The 22656-nt window shown below is 42.1% G+C and overlaps 1 protein-coding gene across 7 annotated transcripts in view; it reads left to right on the forward strand.

Moving 5' to 3' along the window:
• FOXN3 (forkhead box N3) overlaps positions 1-22656 on the forward strand; it is a 193329-nt gene that overhangs the window by 114399 nt on the left and 56274 nt on the right. For all 7 annotated transcript variants that reach the window (XM_079948862.1, XM_079948860.1, XM_079948861.1 and 4 more), the window contains exon 4: positions 11983-12047. In XM_079948862.1, the coding sequence (XP_079804988.1) occupies positions 11983-12047 (65 nt within the window). The remainder of the gene's footprint in view (positions 1-11982; positions 12048-22656) is intronic.

The raw sequence follows: 22656 nt of genomic DNA on the forward strand, positions 1-22656 counted from the left end.
AGACTGATTGTTCTCCTTTGAAGAGCAGTTGGCAGTTCTCCCTTTGGCCTTTCCCCTTGCCTTCTGCACTCCCAAGGGCAACTGGCAGTTAGAGACTTCCAGGCAGAGAGGAGGGAAGGAAGGAGCTGGAGCTCCTCTGGCTGATGGATGGGGCCACAACGATTTCCCCGTTTTTCTCAGCCTCCTGGTGGCCCTTCATTCCCTGATGGATGCCAGAGGCCTGACAGTGCTTGCCCTTCAGCTCTGAAGTCCCAAGGCTGCAGTCATGTAAATTTACTGCATTCATTTCAAATTGTCAGGTACGGGTGGCGCTTGCTCGTGAGTAACCAGGCAGGACTCTGACCAGTCTTTTACAGGTTTTATTGTGCAAACTACACTGGTACCTCAGGTTAAGTACTTAATTCGTTCCAGAGGTCCATACTTAACCTGAAACTGTTCTTAACCTGAAGCACCACTTTAGCTAATGGGGCCTCCAGCTGCCGCCACACCGCCGGAGCACGATTTCTGTTCTCATCCTGAAGCAAAGTTCTTAACCCAAGGTACTATTTCTGGGCTAGCGGAGTCTGTAACCTGAAGCATATGTAACCTGAAGCGTATGTAACCCGACGTACCACTGTATTTGCAGTGCAGAACCACAAAGTACATGTCCATCTTAGTCACCTGCAGAATCCGGGAGTGGCCCCTTTCGGCTTCTCCCCCAGCATAAGAACTTTGGTACCCCAAGTCTCCGCCTCCCCTCTTTGCGTTTCACCCCTCTGTGCAAGCTGGGCGACGGAAGTGGTGTGCGTCCGTCCTGGCCAGCCTGGCTAGGTGAGGTGCTGGGCCTCTCGGCAGCATCCTCGAGCCCTTTCCTCGCTTGTCTGGCCCCTTCCCTTTCTTCTCCACTGGAGGTGTGGCTTTTCCCACTGCTGGAGGAGGAACTGCTCCTCAGGAGTTTCGGAGGCTCCCTGTATCCCTGCGGGCCCCCTGCCTCCCTCTCCTGTTCCGATGGCAGTCCCCTGACACAAATATTATAGGGGTGGAAATCCAGCCTGGTCATTTGTGTTACTTACGAATGCAGCAATCAGATCTAAATGAAATTCTCTTCAAAAAAACAGCCAAACCCAGCTTAAAGTAGTTCACAAGAAACTTCAGCCCATTAACACCTGCTTTAATGCACTTGCTTTTTGAAATGAACAAATGGAGGCCACTGTCTGAGCTACCTAATAATGTTGTTGTTGTTTAGTCGTTTAGTCGTGACCGACTCTTCGTGACCCCATGGACCAGAGCACGCCAGGCACTCCTGTCTTCCACTGCCTCCCGAAGTTTGGTCAAACTCATGTTGGTAGCTTCCAGAACACTATCCAACCATCTCTTCCTCTGTCGTCCCCTTCTCCTTGTGCCCTCCATCTTTCCCAGCATCAGGGTCTTTTCCAGGGAGTCTTCTCTTCTCATGAGATGGCCAAAGTATTGGAGCCTCAGCTTCACGATCTGTCCTTCCAGTGAGCACCCAGGGCTGATTTCCTTAAGAATGGAGAGGTTTGATCTTCTTGCAGTCCATGGGACTCTCAAGAGTCTCCTCCAGCACCATAATTCAAAAGCATCAATTCTTTGGCGATCAGCCTTCTTTATGGTCCAGCTCTCACTTCCATACATCACTACTAGGAAAACCATAGCTTTTACTATACGGACCTTTGTTGGCAAGGTGATGTCTCTACTTTTTAGGATGCTGTACCTAATAATAGCTGAACATAATAGCTGAACATAAGAAGAGCCTGCTGGATCAGTCCAATGGCTCATCTAGTCCAGCATCCAAACAGTTGCCTGTGGGAAGTTCTCAAGCAGGACCTGAACACAAGGCCATTCTCCCCTCCTGCACTTTCCAGCAATTGGTGCTCAGAAGCATTACTGCCTCCAACTGTGGAGGTAGAACATCATGACTAATAGCCATCGATAGCCCTATCCTCCACGAACTTGTCCAAACCTCTTTTAAAGCCATCACTGCTTCCTGTGGCAGTGAGTTCCATAGTTTATGTGCTGCACGAAGAAGTGCTTGATTTTATGAGTCCCGAACCTTCCCAACATTCAGCTTCATTGGATGTGCACAAGTTGTAGAGTTATGAGCACTTGTTCTTTAGATGTCCCTTTTCTTGAAGAGGCACGTAGTGAGACCATTGATCCCCTGCTGGTGAGGCTAGCTGACCTCCCGGAAAAGCAAAAAATTGACCTTTTCCTGTTAGGCAAAGATCATAAGACGACCCGGATGGTCACCAGATTCTGTGTACAGATCTGTAGGCGCAGACCATCCCCCAACCCAAGCTAGTTCGTTAAGAAAATCCCCAAGCTCGGTTTCATGGGTGACTCTGGGTCATCTCTCTGTGGTAGCTTATCTTAAAGTTTTAAGTGTCTATACACTTATCGCATTTACAAATTTTAAATTTATTGTTGCACATTGTTTTAAATGTTTGTTTTCCTTCTGGGATTGTACCCCCAAGTGTGTTTTATAAGCTGGTCTCTGACCGTAATAAATTATTTAAGTCTAAGTCTAAGTGTTATGAGGGAGGGAGAAAAAAAACCCTTTTCCTATCCACTTTCTGTGTGCCATGCATAATTTTATAAGCTTCTATCATGTCGCCAAAAGCATCTTCCCTCACCCATGGAATGCTTTGGATTTGAGCCATTGGCCTGCAGATGACTCTTCCCTGCCAGGCTTATGAACTCCTGTATTCTCTTTAAAATAGGATAAACTTTTCTGGCTGTCCTTAAAAAAACACACACACACACAAAAAACCACGCAGCGGAATTTTTTTTATTAGTTATTATTTAATAGGTAATGTCTACGCTTTATTGCTAAGCATGGCCTTCTGATAGTTTTTGTAGATAGCAGGGCAGAGGCTGGTACTTTGCCCCCTGCCACCTCAGGGCCTCCTGGAATAGGGAAAAAAATGGATTGGTAGCACTTATCATAAGTAGCTGTCACCATGGTTATGCATACCATCACTGTAACATGATACAAAGCATGTGTCTGTGAAATATAAACAGAACACAAGCTGCTCCTCTAGTAAGCTCTGTGGAAGTTTGGAGGACCTGAGCAATGCAATAGCAGAAGAGAAGAGAGACCACTTCTTAACTCTGCACGACAAAAAGTTGCGCACTTTGCAGCAGCTACCTTCTTTCTTGAATATGCATTGTTTGATAGTGTAGTGGTTGCTTAGGTCACGATTAAAGAAAACTCCATGCACTTAACATACCTCCAGATTTCCAAGATTAACTGTAAATATATAGGGGCTGTGGCTAGGTCTAGATTATTATTACAGTGGTACCTCGGGTTACATACGCTTCAGGTTACAGACTCCGCTAACCCAGAAATAGTACCTCGGGTTAAGAACTTTGCTTCAAGAGGAGAACAGAAATCATGTTCCAGCAGCGTGGCAGCAGCAGGAGGCCCCATTAGCTAAAGTGGTGCTTCAGGTTAAGAACAGTTTCAGGTTAAGAACAGACTTCCGGAACGAATTAAGTACAGTGGTGCCTCGCAAGACGGAAAACCCGCTAGACGAAAGGGTTTTCCGTTTTGGAGGCGCTTCGCAAAACAAATTTCCCTATGGGCTTGCTTCGCAAGACGAAAATGTCTTGCGAGTTCCTGCAGGTTTTTTCCCCTCCCCCCCCTTTCCTAAGCCGCTTATCAGCTGATCCGCTGATAAGCCGCTTAACAGCTGATCGCTAAAAGCCGCTAATCCGCTAAGCTGTCAATGGGCTTGCTTCGCAAGACAAAAAAACCGCTATACGAAGAGCCTCACAGAACGGATTAATTTCGCCTTGCGAGGCACCACTGTACTTAACCTGGGGTACCACTGTATTATAATACACACACACACCCTGCCCATCTGGCTGGGTTTCCCCAGCCACTGGGTGGTTTACAGCATGTCTAAAAACATAATAAAAACAACAAGCATTAAAAACCTCCCAATACGGGCTGCCTTCAGATGTCTTCTAGGAGTGGGTGTGAGCAGAAGATCTTGTGGTATGGTTTGTTCATGATGTCAAATTTTGGAGGTTAAGTCAGTGTATATATAATGAATAAATAAATCCAGGGTGTTTGAGCCATGCTACCTTGATAACAGTGTCAAAAACCGAGATAGAAAAGCTAGGAGCCAAATGGCTTCTGGGACCAGGGTTGTGGGTGCCAAAACAGGATGTCTAGTCTAGGGTGGCAACACTTTTTCTTTATTATTTTGGTAAGCATGAATTAATATGCAATTCATATAAATGATACATTTTAGCAGAAATGGTTAATACATGTTTAATTTGGCCTTTTAATAAAAAAAGATAGGTGCCATACTTCAGTTTTCAAAACACTCTACTCTTTATTGTTAAACTCCTTAACATGTTGTCTATCCTTGACCTATACTTTGAGGCTTCAAAGCACATACATTTCAGTAATCCTTGAGTGTCAGCCAGGCACAAAAAATGGCACCCAGACTTCTGGAGGTGCTTGCAAATGGAGTATCTTTAGGCACCCTGCCTGAGAATTACCATGGATCATTCAGGGGCATAGGTGTTGTAGCCTGTTGAAGCAAAAACAATTAAGACTTCTGGCACATTAAGGACAAACGAATTCAGTAGGACATTTTGTGGACTCCGGTGCATCAGATGGACAAAGTAGTCTCTTAGTTGCCTTAGGATCTTCCAGTTACTGTTGTGGTTCAAAGTATTGCCTGACTTGGACTTGGACTTGTCTTCTAGTTCAAACAGCGGTTTCCAATTCTGCTTTGAAGGCAGACTGATTAGTGTAACGATCTTTTTGCCCATTCAGGATGTAACAGAAATGTGATAGTTGGTGCAGATCAGCAAGCAGCAGAAAGAAGTGGAGCTTGTGTTCTTATCTGGTGGAGGAACTGACAGGGCAAACCACAGGTCTCTGGCTGCCCCAAGGAGTTGCACGATCCTAGCTTCCACCTTCAGTGATAGATAACCACGTCCCTTAGGGGCAACTCATAAGAAGGGCACGATCGGACATAGCCATCCCATGATACTGTTCCCAGCGACAGATAATCAAAGGTACACAACTTCTGAACAGAGAAGTTCAATGATTAGTTGTACAGTGGTACCTCGGGTAACAGACGCTTAAGGTTTCAGACTGCGCTAACCCAGAAATAGTACCTTGGGTTAAGAACTTTGCTTCAGGATGAGAACAGAAATTGCGCAGCAGCAGTGGGAGGCCCCATTAGCTAAAGTGGTGCTTCAGGTTAAGAACAGTTTCAGGTTAAGAACAGACCTCCAGAACGAATTAAGATCTTAACCCAAGCTACCGCTGTAATGGCTAGTAGCCATGAGCCATGGGAGACCCAGATTCAAATCCTCATCCACTTCACTGGATGTCCTTGATCCAGTTGATCTATTTAGGCCATGGGTAGGCAAACTTAGGCCCGAGGGCCAGATCCGGCCCAATTGCCTTCTAAATCTGGCCCTCAGACGGTCTGGAAATCAGCATGTTTTCACATGAGTAGAATGTGCCCTTTTATTTAAAATGCATCTCTCGGTTATTTTTGGGGTATAGGAATTCGTTCATTCCCCCCCCCCCCGCTTAAAAATATAGTCTGGCCCCCACAAGATCTGAGGGACAGTGGACCGGCCCCCAGCGGAAATAGTTTGCTGACCCCAGTATTAAGCTAAATTACCTCCCGGTAGTGTTGTGAGAATAAGATGGGGTTTGGGAATGAGCCCCTTGCATCCTGCTATGAGGGCTGGTGGAATTTTTTTTAAAAGAAATAATAAAACAAATAGATTTTTTGTACAATGGCTTTATCTAAGTTGTCTTAAAAGATACTTGCGCTAGAGGCCATGTGGCAATGAATTAGGTAAGTTAATTGCCTGCTGTGTTGAAGAAGTGCTTCTTTTGTTTGACTCAAACCGGCTGACAGTCAATTTATGCGTGCAACTCGGATTCTAGTGTTTTGGGAGAAGGGATTTATCTGTGTTCACTTTCTCTGCACTGATCTTAATTTTGTTAACATCTATCATGCTCCCTCGTCCCGCTGCTGCTGCTGCCCTTAGTCGCTTTTCTAAGATATAAAAAACAAAACAAAACAAAAACCTAACAACTTTATCAATCTAACTTTATTTGCAGGGGAAATCTCCATCCCTTCCTGATAATTACACTGAGCTTCATGGATGGGAGAAGGGTGTTTTCTTTGCGTGTTTGGCAGCACTTTTGAACTCTTTCAGTCTCTTTCCTATGTATTTGCTAATGTTAAATGTATGCCCTTTGCGGGGAAAGGGCCAGGCTGGGAGAGACCCATTTCTGAAGTCTTGCAGAGCCTCTACCAAGTCAAGCCTATTACTTGTGAGCACATTTGTGCACAAATTACGGGCTGTTGTTTTCTTTAAAAAAATTGTCTGCAGAAGGAAACATTTTTAAACATTGTTTCATTAACCCACAGCTTTATTGAACATGTCTGGCATCCTAATTTTCCCTTGGCAACTTCCCTACAAACGCCACCGAAGTAAAATGTGGTGGTGGAGAAGGAGGAGGAAATGCTTTCAAAGAAATCTTAACAGCGCTCTCAGAATCAAGCTAAAAAGAGGGGGAAGCTTTAGTCAAAATGCTTAAGTGTTTGAACTAGATAGCTTGATTTGAAAATATATTTCTCCAAAGTTATACTGGATATGTTGTAAGCAACCCAAGAGGGACTCAGGTGTTTTCGATCCTTTGCTCACGTCTTCTGAAAACTATTTTAAGAAAATGGCAACGGCTAGAACTCTGCTGCAGAACCAGAGAGTTCTGCTCTTTGCCACTATGCCAAGCAGTATATATAAATTTGTTCTTGAAGTAAGTCGTTTCTCTGACTTCAGCAGCTTCCCGCTGATGGGATACAAACTCAAAACTAGTTAGTACTCCTGTTTGCTGTTCATGGGAAAAGAGGCATGGGCTCCTCTCAAATTTATATAGGCATGATTCCAGTAGCTTAGATCTTAGTGTGTCACCCAGCAAGATTGCTGTACAAATATGAAAATAGGAGAATTGCATGCTAACAATGGAAGGCAGTCTGTCATTGAAGAGGGGTGGAGGTGAGAAGATTTTAACTTGTTTATTTCTAATTAGTTTATATTTCTGGAAGAAGTTTCTGGGGATAATGAGAAATTGTTAACCCCAACATTAGTTTATTTTACAACGTAGTAAAAATATTATGAACTCTATCCATCCTGAGTTCAAGCACTTTTAAATACTCAAAACAGTAGACTTTAAACGTGTTTGAACATTAGATGGATTGTGCCCTAAATGTCTTGGCATAAACACATTAAAATATTGAAATATATTTTAATTAGTCCAGTTACTTTTCTGTTTCTTCTCTTCCTTGACTTGTGAAGAATACTGCTAGCTGTTGCTAGGTAACACCTAATTGTGATATTAACTGCCAGCAGCTGTCAGAAGGAGCAGTAAATTCTTTTATCTTGTTAACAAAATTTACTAAAGCGATGGCAAGACATAAATATTCATTTTTAATTTCAAAATTTTATAATGCTGCAATGTAGACTAGGCTGTGACTAGGTTTTATATATTAGTAATTCTTTGTAGAACTTCTGGCTAAAGAAACAGTCTCTAATCCTACTTCTACCTCGTTCCTGCCCTAAACGTTAGCAGATCATTGTATTGTATGTTGTTGAAGGCTGTTTTCGGATTGCCAAGTGATTATTTATAAACAGAGATATGAACATTAGTAAGACCTGTTGGCGTTCACAAGTGTAGATGGATTCCTGATTGCAAATCCTTCTCTCCCGCTTTGATGACTAGCTGTGAGGACTAAGCTCCTTTCAATTCCTGCCAGTCATAAAGTATTGGGCTTGGTTTATGTTGGAACAGTAGCTGCTGTTGGGCAAGATGCAAAGAGCCCTATGCGCACTCAGAAAGCAGTTCTGCAATCAAGATGCAGACAGGCTGTAACTCAGAGGTAGAGCTTTGGCTTTGCATCCATAAGGCCCCAGATTCTACCCCTGGTATCTCCAGGTGGGGCTGCAAGGGTTCCCTGCCTGGAAAGCAGCTACCAGTGGGAACTATATACTAAGCTTATTGGATTAGTGAAGTGACTTGGGTATGTAAGAGTGTGGCAATTTCCCCATATTCTGGCTGCAGTACCTTTTCAAGAGACTGCAAAGGGAAGGGCTATAAGACCCCTGGTGTCAAACACAAGTGGCTTCCTTACCCAAGTCAGATAGCCTTCAGGGCTGGAGTTGGGTAGGTCAGCAACCAAACAATAAATCACCATAGGCCAGTGAAGTTAACTCTTTATTCAAGGAAGCAAACCACAACTGGAGGTCTTGCCCCAATGAAGCATTTGCGAGGACAGAAGGCTCACTAGATCTCCTCCTCTCCAAGGTCTTTCTCATGCAGTCTCAGTCTGCTTGATCTGGCTGTTTCATTATACTCCTGTGTGTTCTAGGAGACCAGGGTGGAGGGGAGCTTGTCGCAGCAGGAGGGGGAGACTCCCTGGCTTCTTCTGCAGCCGACCCCCCTGCCTCCTGGCCCTACTCCTCCCCAGCCCTGCTTCTCCCTCGGTGTCTGAACTGTTCCCTGCTGCAACATCTTCCTGTTCACTAAACCCTGTCACTACTTCTGCTTCCGACGCCTCCTCCTAGCCTGCTCCTTCTCCCTCTGACCACTCATCACCAACCCACCACCAATCCTCTGGCTCTGAGCCGTCTTCCCCGGGAGGGGGGTTCCCTGGCTGGTGCCTCCCACCGCTCTTCTGCATACAGCCAGTCCATGACCCTGGCATAGTATCATCTGCATTGCCTGTTGGTGGCTCTCCGGGTTTCAGGCAAGGGTCTTTCTCAGCCATATCTGAGGGGTGGGGAGGTGGGAGAGACAAGGATTGAACCTTGGACCCTTTGCGTGCAAAGAATGTGCTCTTATCATTGAACTTTGGCCCCTTAAACCCCCTGCCAATATACAAAAAAAATACAAGATAATCTACAAGACTTCGAGTAATCAGAATGCCTTGGACTATGTATGTACTGGGGTTTTTTCCTCCCTTTTGGTGAAATACCTAAAGTTTGATTCCACTCTGAACCGCTCCTCCTCCTCAAGCAGTAGTTAGCCCTGTTGTTAGTCATTCTGTCTCCCATGGATGGAAATTCTTTGGGGCGTGACACCAGGATCTGCCCCAAAATGGTTGCTTTGCTAGCCTTGCCCAGTGCCATCTTGTGCTAGACCTTGTGACTCCTGTACGAACAACTATGAAGCATTGGGTGCTTTGCCAATGTGCAGGGAATTCAGAGAACTCTGGGTTAGCTGGGGTGGGGTTTAGGTTTCTTGGAAAGGGGTTGATTGTTCTTGGTGGCTCAGTTTCTCCCCCTCGTGACTCAGATAAAAACCTGTTTTGCACGAGTGCTGCCAATATAGTATTTACGTTTGTCATTTCCCTTGAATGCCCTCAGTTCACTGCCCCACCCCCTTAAATCACAAATAGATTTGTTGAGGTTTGGGCCAGGTTAGATGTTCATATTGCTGCCTTAAGAGTGGAAAAAATCAGGAAGTATCCAAAGTGCCTGTTGATTTTTATGATTTTACAATCTATTTAAGAGGTGGAAGTTGAAAAAGACCATATGATCACTAAAACCATTATTGGTTTTAACATGCATTGGCTTTAATATGTCAGTAATATGCCATCACTTGTAATGCATAGAAAATTTAACTTTTCAACTCTGCGGTGGGCCTGTGTATCTTGTGTGAAGTTTAAGAGGAACTTCATGAAAATGATGACAACATCAGGCCCCTTTTTTCAACACGGAAAGCAGTTTGTGCTGTACTTGGAAGTTTTTGCTTCTCCTTGAGTAAATGCAAATAATAACTGAAATTAAAACCTAATTTTAAGAAGAAATAGTGATGACTTGGATAAATGGAGGGTTACAAACAAGAGGCGTCTGTTCTCACACTATTAGCTTAGTATGTCACTTGAATGTTGCAAGGCACCCAGCTGCAGTGACCGAGTGTGTGCATGTGTGTAAAATCTTTCTTGTGTAACTAGTTGTGGTCAGGCACTAATAGCCTTTTCCTCCTCTTCTTTTTTCTGAATTGAATTCATTTTCCTGGGAGGGAAATACCCACCCTTCTATATTTAGGTAGAAGATGCATCCCATTTAAGGGAATATTTTTCAGTCTATTTTGAAAGACCTTGATTCTAATGGATGCTTTCTTCTTTTTCCTTTCCCCCTTAAGCTTACCATTTCCAGGTTTATAAGCCTGTAGTAGACTGAAGGGAAGTCGGGACAGAACTCATTCATGAAGAATAAGGTTTCAGTGGTTGCTAGCCGCAAAGACTGGTCTGTTGGAGGCAGTGCCTCTGAAACCAGTCAGTGGGAAATGCAGTTGGAGAGAGTGCTGTTGAGCTTAGGATCTGCTTGTTGGCTTCCCACAGGAAGCTGCGTGACAACAGTGAGGACTGAATGCAACCCAAAGCGACATACAACAATAAATAAAATAGCACACATTATTTGTTGTTGCTTTTAACAAACTAGGCGATATGTACTTTGGCTAAAATGGTGTGATAGAAAGGATTTGGCATATGAATATAGATGCAGGGCGTATTTGCATGCAGAATGCATAGTTTGACAAGTGCAAGGCAGTTATGTTGGCTATTGTGGCGGGGGGGGGGGGGTCTCAGCTGTTGCTTGTAGAAGCAGCTAATCCTCTCTAATACACCTGCTATGACTATAATTAAAACCTGCCCAGCAGTGGGTATGAAGATGTGTGAAGGTTGAGCTGAATCATCAATCTAAAGGTGGTGCAAATTGGCGGTAATGTGATGATCGTTCCGTAAGAAGATGATGACTGTTTGTGCCTCCATCTATTTCCTTAGCTGCAATTTATTCTATCTATTAAGACAGAGCAAAGCAGGGATGTGGCAGATCGTAAACCTTGCCTGATTCAACTTTCAGACGTCCTCGTGTCAATGAAGTTAAGAAAATAACTGGACATAGTTCCATTTATCTATTGGATCAAATGTCTTTGGTTAGTTGATTTAGTGCTGATAGTGTGCCGCAAACCTGAAATTAAGCTGTTTCCTAGCTACAGTGATGCCATTGATGATTAGATAGGCCGCTCTCAAGTTGGCCCCAAATCTCACAGCGTTGTGGGTGTGTGTTTTGCCTTTAAGCATTGTGTGATGAAATGGCTTCAGGGTTTAACCAAGAGCATCTAATATAGCTTTAAAAAACCCTTTTTCTAAGCTGAAGAGGAGATAATGTCTTTCTCCAATTCTGATACCCCAAAGCCTTTGAATTGGAGAAAATTGTTAACCTTTGTAGAACATCATGCGATTTGACCTGTGCACATACACGTTTATAGACATGATCCATCAACACACACACATAGTTGTTGACAGATTTCATAGGCAGAATGCCTGTGCACACACATGTTGATATAAACACGTGCAAACTTCGAAATTCACACCGCCACCTGTGAAGCCTATCTTCCAGAAGATTGCACCCAGAAAGACCCACCTTTCCCACTATAAGAAGTTGTCCTCTAGGTTGCAATAAAACAGCATCTGGTTCAGGGTTGGTTTATGCAAGCAACAGATGCTGCCTTTGGTTTATACTTTTTAAAATGGGAAGTGTGATCTGGCTTATAGAGTGTGAGTGTGTAAAGCATTTTTGCATTTCAGAAGTAAGCTTAATGTATGTTTTGCCAGGCTATGAATTTATTATGTTTTTTAAATTGTGTGTGGGAGAAATATTTTTGTTTATAGATTTCTCTTCCCTCCCTTCTTAAAAGTGTGTGGGCCGATATTGGGCTTAGTTTCTTCTTGTGAATAGAATGTGATAGTTAAATAATTAATTTTTTTAATGAAGAGCTAAGCCCTACTCTTTAAAAACAAAATGCTGTGTTCTTACCACAGTGAAACAGATGCCACACTTTAAAAAAAAGGAAGAAGAAGGTATAATTACGCCAACTGCGAAATCACATAAAGATTTTCTTTACACTTCTTTTTTTATTGCCTTCAGCACATCAGGTCCACCTATTTGGCCAGGAAGCACCTTTTTCAAGCGAAATGGAGCCCTTCTGCAAGGTAGGTCATATATTCCATTTTTCTTCGCTTGACATCCTCCCTTCTACCTCCCCATCATTAATTCTCTGGAGAATTATCATGATTTTCACAAGCTTTCTGGAAAGAAGCTGTGGTGGACTCGTGTTTGTACACACCACAGATATAAATATATATATTTCTCTGTGCCTACCTTTATAACATGCAAAACATTTATTGGAAAAGGTTACAGTGTGTTGTGAAGGTGGCTCTCTTCTTCCTCCCCTCTCTCCTCCCCTCCATGCACATCATTGATTTTGTTATCTCCCATTTCTAGCAAAGTCAACAGAGTTTATGCAGGACATGTTCCGGTAACTTTCAATTGTGTTGATAAAGATAATAACTTTGCTCCTTATTGCGCCTGTGCAAAAATAACTTGCAGCAATTGTCTGCCAGCTCTACAGCAGCAGAAGGTGATTGATATAAAGGCACAAAGTCTTCCGTTTTTGAAATTTTGTTATATTCTGACCGTTTCCCCCCTATTCAGTACTGGAGAGATGTGTATATCTGTGAGGCTTCTTTTTTCCATTCAGAATAATCTTAACTAGTACATTATGCATTTGTAACTTGGAAATTGGATCTGATTCAACTTGGAGCATCACTTTCATGCTTGTGTGTGTGTGTGTGTGTGTGTGTGTGCACGCGCCACATTCTGAATCATAATTGTAATCCGATCTAGACTCGCACTATCTTTTGGGTATAGTTTTATCAGCTGTACTTCCAGGCTGCTATTCTGTGAAATTTGATTGCACATATCAATAGGAGATCTGCCTATCTTTCCATAACTCTTGGGAGGCAGTAATCAGAACACGTAACCAAAATCTGGCAGCCAGCTATGGCTACTGCTTCATTTGCATTTAGAAAAGACAAGGAGGCTAATTTTCTAGATTAATGGAGGTACTTGTCTTTTGTGTTTTTCCATGGATTGCATTTGCTGAAAATGTCTGTAAATATCAGGTTGTAGTGATAGATTACATAGTACTTTATGGAGATGATGATGCTTAAATGAATTTGATGCCAAATGAAAATTTGAAGGCCAGCCTCCCTACCTGATGCAAAAGCAGCACTCAAAACAGGGAAACGGCCATGTTTTAAGCAAGCAATTATTATCTATGCATAAGGCACAGTGATCACGGTTCCATATCCAAAGTAAGATTACCATTTTGGCTTTACAGTGGTACCTCGGGTTACATACGCTACAGGTTACATACGCTTCAGGTTACAGACTCCGCTAACCCAGAAATATTACCTCAGGTTAAGAACTTTACCTCAGGATGAGACCAGAAATCATGTGGCAGCAGCAGGAGGCCCCATTAGCTAAAGTGGTGCTTCAGGTTAAGAACAGTTTCAGGTTAAGAACAGACCTCTAGAACGAATTAAGTACTTAACCCAAGGTACCACGGTATAGCCTTGGAATGTGTGGACGCAAAGTCTGGGGGACTCATTATCCACAGTTTCAGCTGTATTTTCCCCTTTAAGCTATTTATAGATTGCAGTTCATCCAAAAATACCACAGTGCTTCACAAATTTTAAAAAGCACCTAACGAAAACACCCCTAAAATAATGCAAAAGCATGCAAAATAAAACCCAAACAGCCGAACAATGAAGCAGAAGCAGCACATACCAAAAATAGCACAGTTGTCTAACAATAGCTGGCCAGCATACGGCCAAGCTGACTGCTTTTGAATCCCATGTTACAATCTGTGGCTGGGAAAGTTTTGCTTTGATATTTTCCCTCTTCTAGTCCATAGAACGGACTGCCCTGAAAACACATTAAGATTTCTTGTCTGTGCCATATTACAGACTGGTTTACAAATGGCTCTCTCCTCTTGTTCTCTCCACCCCCATCCCAGCTCACCCCTCCACACCAAATTGTAAGAACTTAATATTGTGGATTAGGAGGAAATGGAAGGTGAAGCAGAGTTTGGATGCTCAATGAAATGGGTAGGTTTGAGCAGCTAGCTAGGTGGAAATTCAATAACCACTGTAGAATCCTGGGAATATGAATGTGTTAAATTAAGTACCAGGCAAGTTTTCATCATTTAGAGGAATAAGCACGTCTGGACTTTTATTAGTTTAGAATTCTAGTTCATTTGGACTAGGCTAGAGTGCAGTATCTAAAGAAGGCTGAATTTTAGCAACTGTACCTTCCACCATCCATCATGTGGCACGTGCAGGAACAGCTGCCTAACCCAAAATTCTCACCTTGGGACAACAATAAGGGCATAAAGCCTTATTTTATAAATGAAGGCATAAAACCATTGTATTGGCAGACATCTTGACAATCTTATTTTCAGCTGTGTGCCAAAAAACTATTTTATATATTAATGATGATGGCAGTGTTCAAATGCCTCCTGTGAAAAATGCTTAGCAGTCTTTCCAGCTTCAAGTAACAATAAGACCTCGAGGGCAATACTTATAAATAAAACAAATCATTCTTTAAAAAGTGTACAGCTTCTCCCACACCAATAATTATTTTTTCTAGGGATTGTGGATGAAACAACCCAAATTTGTATATATGTATGTGTGTATATATTTTATTTTAATTTTTATTCATTTATATTGTCTTTATTTTTTTATTTTTTTATTATTTTATGTTACTGAATTACATGTTCTTGTATTTATTTATTTATTTATTTATTTATTTATTTATTTATTTAAATAAATACAATCTTATTTGAGCTCAGTACTGCCTCACAGTAATTTGAGGGAGGTTCATAGTAGTGGCTGGTTATAACAAGCAGAGAGTCCTTGCTCATTCCAGCACGTGTGTGTGTGTTGAAAATATAGATCGGCAAATCAAAGCAATACAATCAGTCCTATATAGTCAGCAGCCTCAGGGTACTTCCCATTGAATATGATACATCCGTTTTTCTTAGGAATTATCCACAATCATAAACACATGGTACACACAAACACACACATATACACACAAAAAAGAAGAAGAAACACTGTGAAAGATTTTGAAGTCCTACAAATAGATTCCCTTGGAATGTTCATATGGTCAGTAAAATACATTAACATTGCATGTATTCTCTCCTGTTGCACTACTGATGCTACCACACTTTTGCAGTCTGTTGGCAATATTTCAGACTTACAGTTCTGCATTTTCAGTTACTGATATAAAATAATTATTGGCTGAGCATTAAATAACCAACCAGTGACACCATCTTCCTTGTAAAGTTGCTGTTCAAAGCCCAAGTACACTTCATATACCGATGGAGTGATATTAAAAGAGAAATTTCCAGTGTCAGCTTCATGATTAAATATTTGGTGGATTAGTTCTGTTTTGGGTTACCATTGGAAGAGAGGTCAAAGTTTTTGTTATCCATGTCCTTGCAATGAACCTAAACATCTCAGAAAGCTTTACTAAGACTGCACATCTTTTCACACTTGCCTGGAAATGAGCTACACTGAGCACAGTGGGATGTGAGTAAAGCTCTGAGTAAACATGGATAGGATTGCGTTTTCCATGCATGTACATGGACTTTTGTACAGCTTGCAGTTGAATGGATGAGAGCTATGCAATGTGTTGAAGAGACGTGTTCCTTGTCCGTTATGATTATGGTCAAAGTAGGCAGAACGTAGTTTCAGAAGAAGGGAAGAGTGGTGCAGCACAGCAAGAACCATGGATGGAACAAGACTCGGCTCGAACTATGATTTTCTGGTGATTAGGACAGCTCGTTCCTGTGATAAAAATCTGCGTCTTGAGACTTTCTAACACCCGTATTCTTCTGCACATTTGGAACAGGATGAAAAGGTACAGAGGTGAACATTGAAGAAAATGTCAAGGAACGTAGAACTGGATCTGATCTGTAATACATCTAAAATAAATGTTAATAGGGCAGAGCATTTTTAATAGGTCAGTATTTTAAGTTCAGCAGTGAAGGTAGAGGTATTCTTGTTAGCACAGTTGTAGGTTTAAATATCAAAGGGACTGGCCTTGGTACAATGGTCTCTTACTTAAAAATATTTCGATTACCCATATTCGAATGCTAAGTTCTTACTACTAGATTGGCTGTTCATCCAGTGGCCCTAACAACATCTATTCAGGTAAGAAAACCACCAGATTCCTGTGGAGTGGCAGACTTTCACCAAGTCTATATTACAGTGAATGTTGGTTAGAACTAATGACTGGCTACTTGTGTTTATTTCACTGTGGCTTTAGGCAGAGTGGTTGCAATTGGAGGGATAACTTGAGCAGGCTGCACAGATCCTGCGGAAAGCTTTTGAAATAGAAATGTAATTATTTTTCTCTTGATTATGGTAATTTGATATCATATTGGTAATTGGATGAGGTGGTGTATGGTTTAAAGGGGCTTTTATTAGGTTTAAGTGATATTTTTGTGAGAAATAAAATATATGAATAGTAGTAGCATTGTGAAATACATTTGCTTGTAACCAATTTACGATTGCAGAAATTTAAAAAGGGTACCCATTTTTTAATAAAACAATCCCGTCTTGATATTGTTTCCTTAACACCAATATAGGTGTATTCATTCCTCAGAGTGTATTCATTTATTGCTTGGGATTTTTTTCTTGCTTTCAATATTTAGCATATACCACTAGAGCTAAGTGTTGCTCAAAGGTAGGCCATCATCCATGTAAGTCAGTAGCATCTAGATTTACAGTGTATCCTAAAATCTTTATTCTCCTATAATTTTTGGTGATTATGTTTTTTTTAACAAGAAGTTCTTGGCTGATAGTAGTGTTTCTTTTTCATTAGCTTTTTTGCTGATTTCTCCCATAGGTTGTCACCTAGCATTTTCTTCTCTGGTCTTCTCTATTAAAGTACAGTTTTGTTCCTTTGGGTGTATCTCTGTGCCAAAATATGTTTAAATTGTGTCTCTTTAGCAGATGCATATTAATTTAGTCTGTTAACGTTGAAACATTGATTTGCAAAACATGGTCAAGGAAGAGCATCACTGGATCTTCTCATGTACCATCCTAAATCTTCACATAAATTACTTTGGTTCCTTGGCATGATACAGACTATAACGTAAATATGCTAACTCATCCCAATAATTGTTTTGCCATGACAGAAAACATGGCCTCCATGGTGGAACCTCAATTTTGAATCTCCCTTTCTTTTGAAGATACAGCTGCCTCCTGCACTCACGATTTTTAGGCAACAACTGAAGACGCATCTTTCCCCCCCACAGCCATTGAAGGTGGATTATGAGTCTAGCATGGCTTTGGTTTGCATCCGCTGCTGAATTATGGAATGGTTTTAAGGGTATATTAACTCGATTTTAAAGTTTGTTCTTTTCTGTTCGTTGCACTGCCATCCTCCAGGATGAAGGGTAGTCTTAAAATATAATAAAATATAGGAAATGTTGTGTTGTGTTTTAACTATGGTCATTAGTAAGATGGGGCAAAATGGAAGGGGTAGCTAGGGTGGGACAGACAGTTTTCAGCAGTAGGAAGCATAATATCCTATCTGTTTTTCTGCCCTGCCTTGAGGAAGTGTGCAGTAATGTACATAGGGCTATTCCATTTTGTCTTCACAATTTCTCTTGTGAGATGTCGTAAGCTTAGATAGAATGGTTTGCCCAAGTGAGTTTCATGCCTCCTGCAAGTTATTTGTGGTTGTGTTCACTTTGCTGTCTGGTGGAGGGTAGGCAGTAGACTCTCCCCTGCCTGAGCTGTGCTCCGTGGAACTTTTGTGTTCCACGCCATCTTTTCAGCAGAATTATTGAAGGCTTCCTGTTCTGCAGCAAAGAGTGGAATGATGGGAAATTCCCCACACAGTTAAATCCAGAGGACGCAGGTGTGTCCATGACGATGTGAGATGGGGATGATTTGTCTTAGCAGAGGCAGGCTGAATTCATTGGAAAGAAAAAAGGTGACAGGACAGAATATCAGAATGCCACGAATGCATGTTTATAGGTGTGCAAATGTGATAGCTCTACAGTCAACACACCATCCTAATACCGTTTATTGAGCCAGCCAGTGATGCTTCTGGCATTTACTGGGATTTTGGACAGTTTAGAACTAGCTGCATCTTCGGAGATCATAATATAGCTAAGCTGGCTACAAGGCAAAAACATTCTTCACTAATTTCAAAACTCTGTCTGAGTTTGATTTGTGTACCAGCTGACTACCGTAGCCACTTGTCAATGCCTCTGGGCAAAGTTTGCTGCCTTTGTTTACATTACCTTGACAACCAAGGGGAGTGGTTGGTACTTCAGGTCAGGTCAGGGTACAGCACAAACGTTAGGTAGGGGTGTAGTTATCTTGAAGCCAGGGCTCCTGGATGAAGTGTTGAGCAGGAAAAGGAAAAGAAAAACACTAGCTTTGCTGAAATGCATGATGAAAAATAGTTTTGCTGATGACAACATTGTTCTTTGCAAGCCCCTGCCCAGCCTCTCTGATGTTGTAATCTACAAAGGGCTGTGGGAAAGCAAATAAAAATTATATGCTTAGATCATGGGAAAGCATAAGGTAGAGCAACAGCTATAGAAATCTGAAATACGGTAATTAAATGGTTTGTTCACTGTGGCCACATTTGGTCTAAAAGAAGCAATATGTTTGTTAACTCCTTTTCCAAGCAGGTTCACTGGTGTTATCCATGTGTTTGAATCAGTGTGTGATTTATAACTGCATCCAAGGCATGTTCCTTCTTTATTTTTGGTGGCAGATAATTGATGCAGTTAAACAGGTAGTTGGACTGCCTTGTCTTTCGATTTTCTGTCCCTAGCTGTGACCTGAAAAAAATGGCGCCAGCGTTCAAGCACATGTAAGCCATGTGTTTGTAGTTTCCTTTTCCTCGTTTCAGATGATCTCAGAATATTTTTCTCCCAAGGTCTTTGTGCTTCGTATAGGCTAAAGTCAGTGTGTTGTAAACTCTTGATAACTGGGGCTTTATTTATTTTTCTGCGGCTAAGATTGGAATGTGAGAGTGATCTACCTGTGACATTTGTCACCCCGTTGATCACCAGGGTCAATTTGGCTAATTGACTGGCTAGGCGGGCATCTCCTTCCTCCCTCACCGCTCCATGTGCAGCCCTCCCAAAGCTGCGTGCTCGATGGAAGAGGACAACCATCCCAGATAGCTGGAGTGTACTGTTCTTTGGTCAAAGGTATAGGATAGCTAAGATTGGTGTCACATTCCACTCTTATCCTTTCCCCCATCATTCCATGAGGTGGAGGGTGACTGTTTGAAATGGAAGAACCCTTCTATACTTGTAAAAAATATACTTGTGCATTTTAAAAACTGGAAAATGTGTGGGGAGCCCCCAGCAGTAGAGCAGCTCACCAGTTTACACCCACAAACCAGCTTGGGAACTGGATTGACTACAGGGGATGGAGGTAATGGAATCACTTTAATATATCACCATCTGAGGATCATTGCCAGACTCTCCCATATGGTAAGTTAACCTGGAACCTGCTTGCCTTAGGAGGGCTGTTGTCTGTAACCATTCCATCCTCCCCTTTGTTCTCAGATGGTCCTTGGATTTCCCCATAGTGACCAAGTTAGCACAGGCTTCAGCACACCAACCTTGTGTGTCTGGAGGCTTTTTGCAGATGCAGGATCCTGGAAGGCCTCTACATTCAAAGCCTTCTCCACACCAGATGCCACTGCTAACACGCACACAGCTTGGATGGGGCGGGACTGAGAGGAGCTGTGTGGTCTCATTGGCTGCATTGCTTAAAGGCATGACCCATGAGCCCGTTGTAATACTGTTTTGCCTCTTCATGCACGTTAACACGTGAAGATCTCTAAGGTGTGCAGGCATTATGATAGTTGCCTATAGGAAACCCTTAAACAAGACCTGATTGAAACAGCACTCTCCCCACCTGTGATACAAGCATCCGTCTACAGAGGCATACTGTGCTGTCACCTCTATTCCTAAACATTTATGCTGGCATAGTGATGATCAAAACATATCACGATTTGCAGCTATTTACGAGCGCTGTAGTCTGTAGACCTGATCCAATGCAAGTTACAGCATTTGGGGTGTTTAGTGTCTTTATGAAACTTCTCTTAAGCAAGCACCACAACACTATTGTGTGTGTGTTTTTTTAATGGATGTACAGAAAAGTTGTAGTTGCGTGCTCAACCTCAGGCAGAAATGCAAAAAAAGTAGTGTATCCCACCAGTAGTGTGTCTAGACAACCTGCTTATTAAGCATTCATTTTGATTTGTTTGCAGGAAGAAAATAAGACAATGCATCAAAGGAAGTGTTACCCAACACTTTCCAGTGCATTTTCCTGTCACTTATCCTTACTGCAAAAAATCCAATATTTTGGAGAAGTAGATTTCTTGAGAAAGAGCTCCCAACCAGCGATAATTGTGCAACCTGAGTTTGCTGGTATATGATTGCATCCCACCCAAAAATAGCACCAGTCTGGAAGCACCCCAGGTGTAAAGAACATAAGTTTTTAGATAAAAGTGTGTGGCTTTTAAATTACTTTGAAGTAGCAGCCAGGAAATGGCACACCGTAGCTTCTGAGTCGCCACCCTCTTTTCTTCTTCTTTGAAGGACACCTAAATCTGTGGCTTGGACCCTAATAAATTTTCCACCTCTTCCTACCCCTGCAGCTGTCATGGGGCCGCTCTTGACCAATGTGAAATGACTAGGAGAGGATGCTGCCAGAGGGGGAAGTTGCCCCAAATTGGATGGTGCTATTCCTGGTTTTAGGGCAGTTTCCACCTTCCACAGCAGCTCCCCCATGGTTCCATTGCACAGGAGCTACCACACCCCAGTCCACTGAAGAGATATTTTCATGGGTGCAGGAGGGATCAGAAAACTGTCTTTCCATTCACCATAGTTCTTGTGCATGCCCTGGTGAATTACGCATGTAGATTATACTTGAGTGTGTCCACCAGACTGCCAGAGGTAAAGAGAGGCCTTAATTACAGATAGATTCACTAACCATTACTTGGTTTTAGTTCATGTAGTTGAAGTGCTGTAAGTGATTTATTCCTATCAAACAACCACCACCACAACCGACGCCACTGAAAGATTTTCAGAGCTCTTATCTCTTGCACCAAGTAATAAAGGTGAGGAGGTTAGTTTAACAAATGCCCTCTTTAATATCTGCATCTGAAGCCAATGCTACTTTCCTGCACCACAATTTGTTCATAGTAGACATCAGTAGAAGATAAGATCGGTGGCAGCTGCGGTAGCATAGTGGCTGAAAAACAGAGCCATAAATCTTGAAGTCTCTGGTTTGAGTCTCACCTCTGCCACAAATTCAGTAGGTAGCCTTAGGCTGGTCATGCTCTCTCAGTTATGGGAGGTAATAATACTGTCTTGCCTAGCAGTGTTGCTGCAGCAATTGCAACCTGATAAAGCTGGTGAACCTTTTGAACAGTCTTTGCAATATGCATTTAATGAACAGAATCAAAATTGGAAAGGATGCCCAAGGGAATTTAGTGCAACCCCTTGTTGTTGTTGTTGTTGTTGTTGTTGTTGTTGTTGTTTGTATTATTATACTATTAGTATGATCTGAAATCATATGGAGCCACCACTTGGCTGAAGCTAAGCAGGTCTGGGTCTGGTTGGTACGTGGATAGGTTCCATGGTGGAAGGAAGATGGGACATAAATGTAAGAAGAAAAGTAAAAAAAAAAAAAATGTTCACCTGAAGTTAAATAGCAGACTTGTGCCAGAGGGAAGATGCCACTCAAGTCATGGGGCCAAAATAATTCCAGTTCAGATCCTTTATGTTGATAGTTGTGTTTGTTACACTAGTTTCCATGAGACTTGGCACCGCCACGCTCCTCCTCCAAAGAACTTGCCATTTTACCTGTAACTGTTACAGTATGTAATTATAGAGTTCTAAGACAGTATTTTAGAAACTTTGCTGCTGTAGTGAGGAATTTATTTTACACTGACAACACCCAGTTTCTCTTGGTGATTATCTCTCTTTCTTTTCTCAGCAAACACAACATCCAAACAGGGATTGCTGTTGTATTTGTTACCGTTAAGATATTAATATATTGCATTGATCAACCTGGACAATGTATAAAGTTGAGTGTCAAATTTGCTCTCAAATGAAAGCCTGCTGCTTACTTTATTTCTACCCTGTAGGGTGCTGCTTTGACTCTATATATGTATATGAAAATCTTTATATCTTCTTCACTCTCATTCCACACATTTTGTGATGGCTGGATTTCAGAGCACCTTTTGGGTTCCAAGCTGAAACTGATGCTACTGGCACATTCCAGTAAGCCATATTTTTACCATGAGCATGCCCAAGAGGGCTCTTTGTCTTATCCCCTCATTGGCGTTATGTCTGAACCAGGGATCTTGATTTGTTTTGTTCCTTTAAAAGCCACAATCAGTAAATTTAGAACAAATATTGGCTGGCAGAGAGAAGTGAACTAACTGATGTCCAAACACACCAAGTGGCCATATTTGCATGTAACACCATGCCATGGTTTAGCACAGGCATCCCCGACCTTCGGCTCTCCAGATGTTTTGGACTACAATTCCCATCATCCCTGGCCACTGGTCCTGTTAGCAAGGGATCATGGGAGTTGTAGGCCAAAACATCTGGAGGGCCGCAGGTTGGGGATGCCTGGTTTAGCAGGAACGTGCTGTCTTCCAGGGAGGAGATCACAGCTGTGTGACTTAGTCTGTCAT

The sequence above is a fragment of the Podarcis cretensis genome, assembly GCF_951804945.1.
Source record: "Podarcis cretensis genome assembly, chromosome: 1".
Taxonomy (NCBI): domain Eukaryota; kingdom Metazoa; phylum Chordata; class Lepidosauria; order Squamata; family Lacertidae; genus Podarcis; species Podarcis cretensis.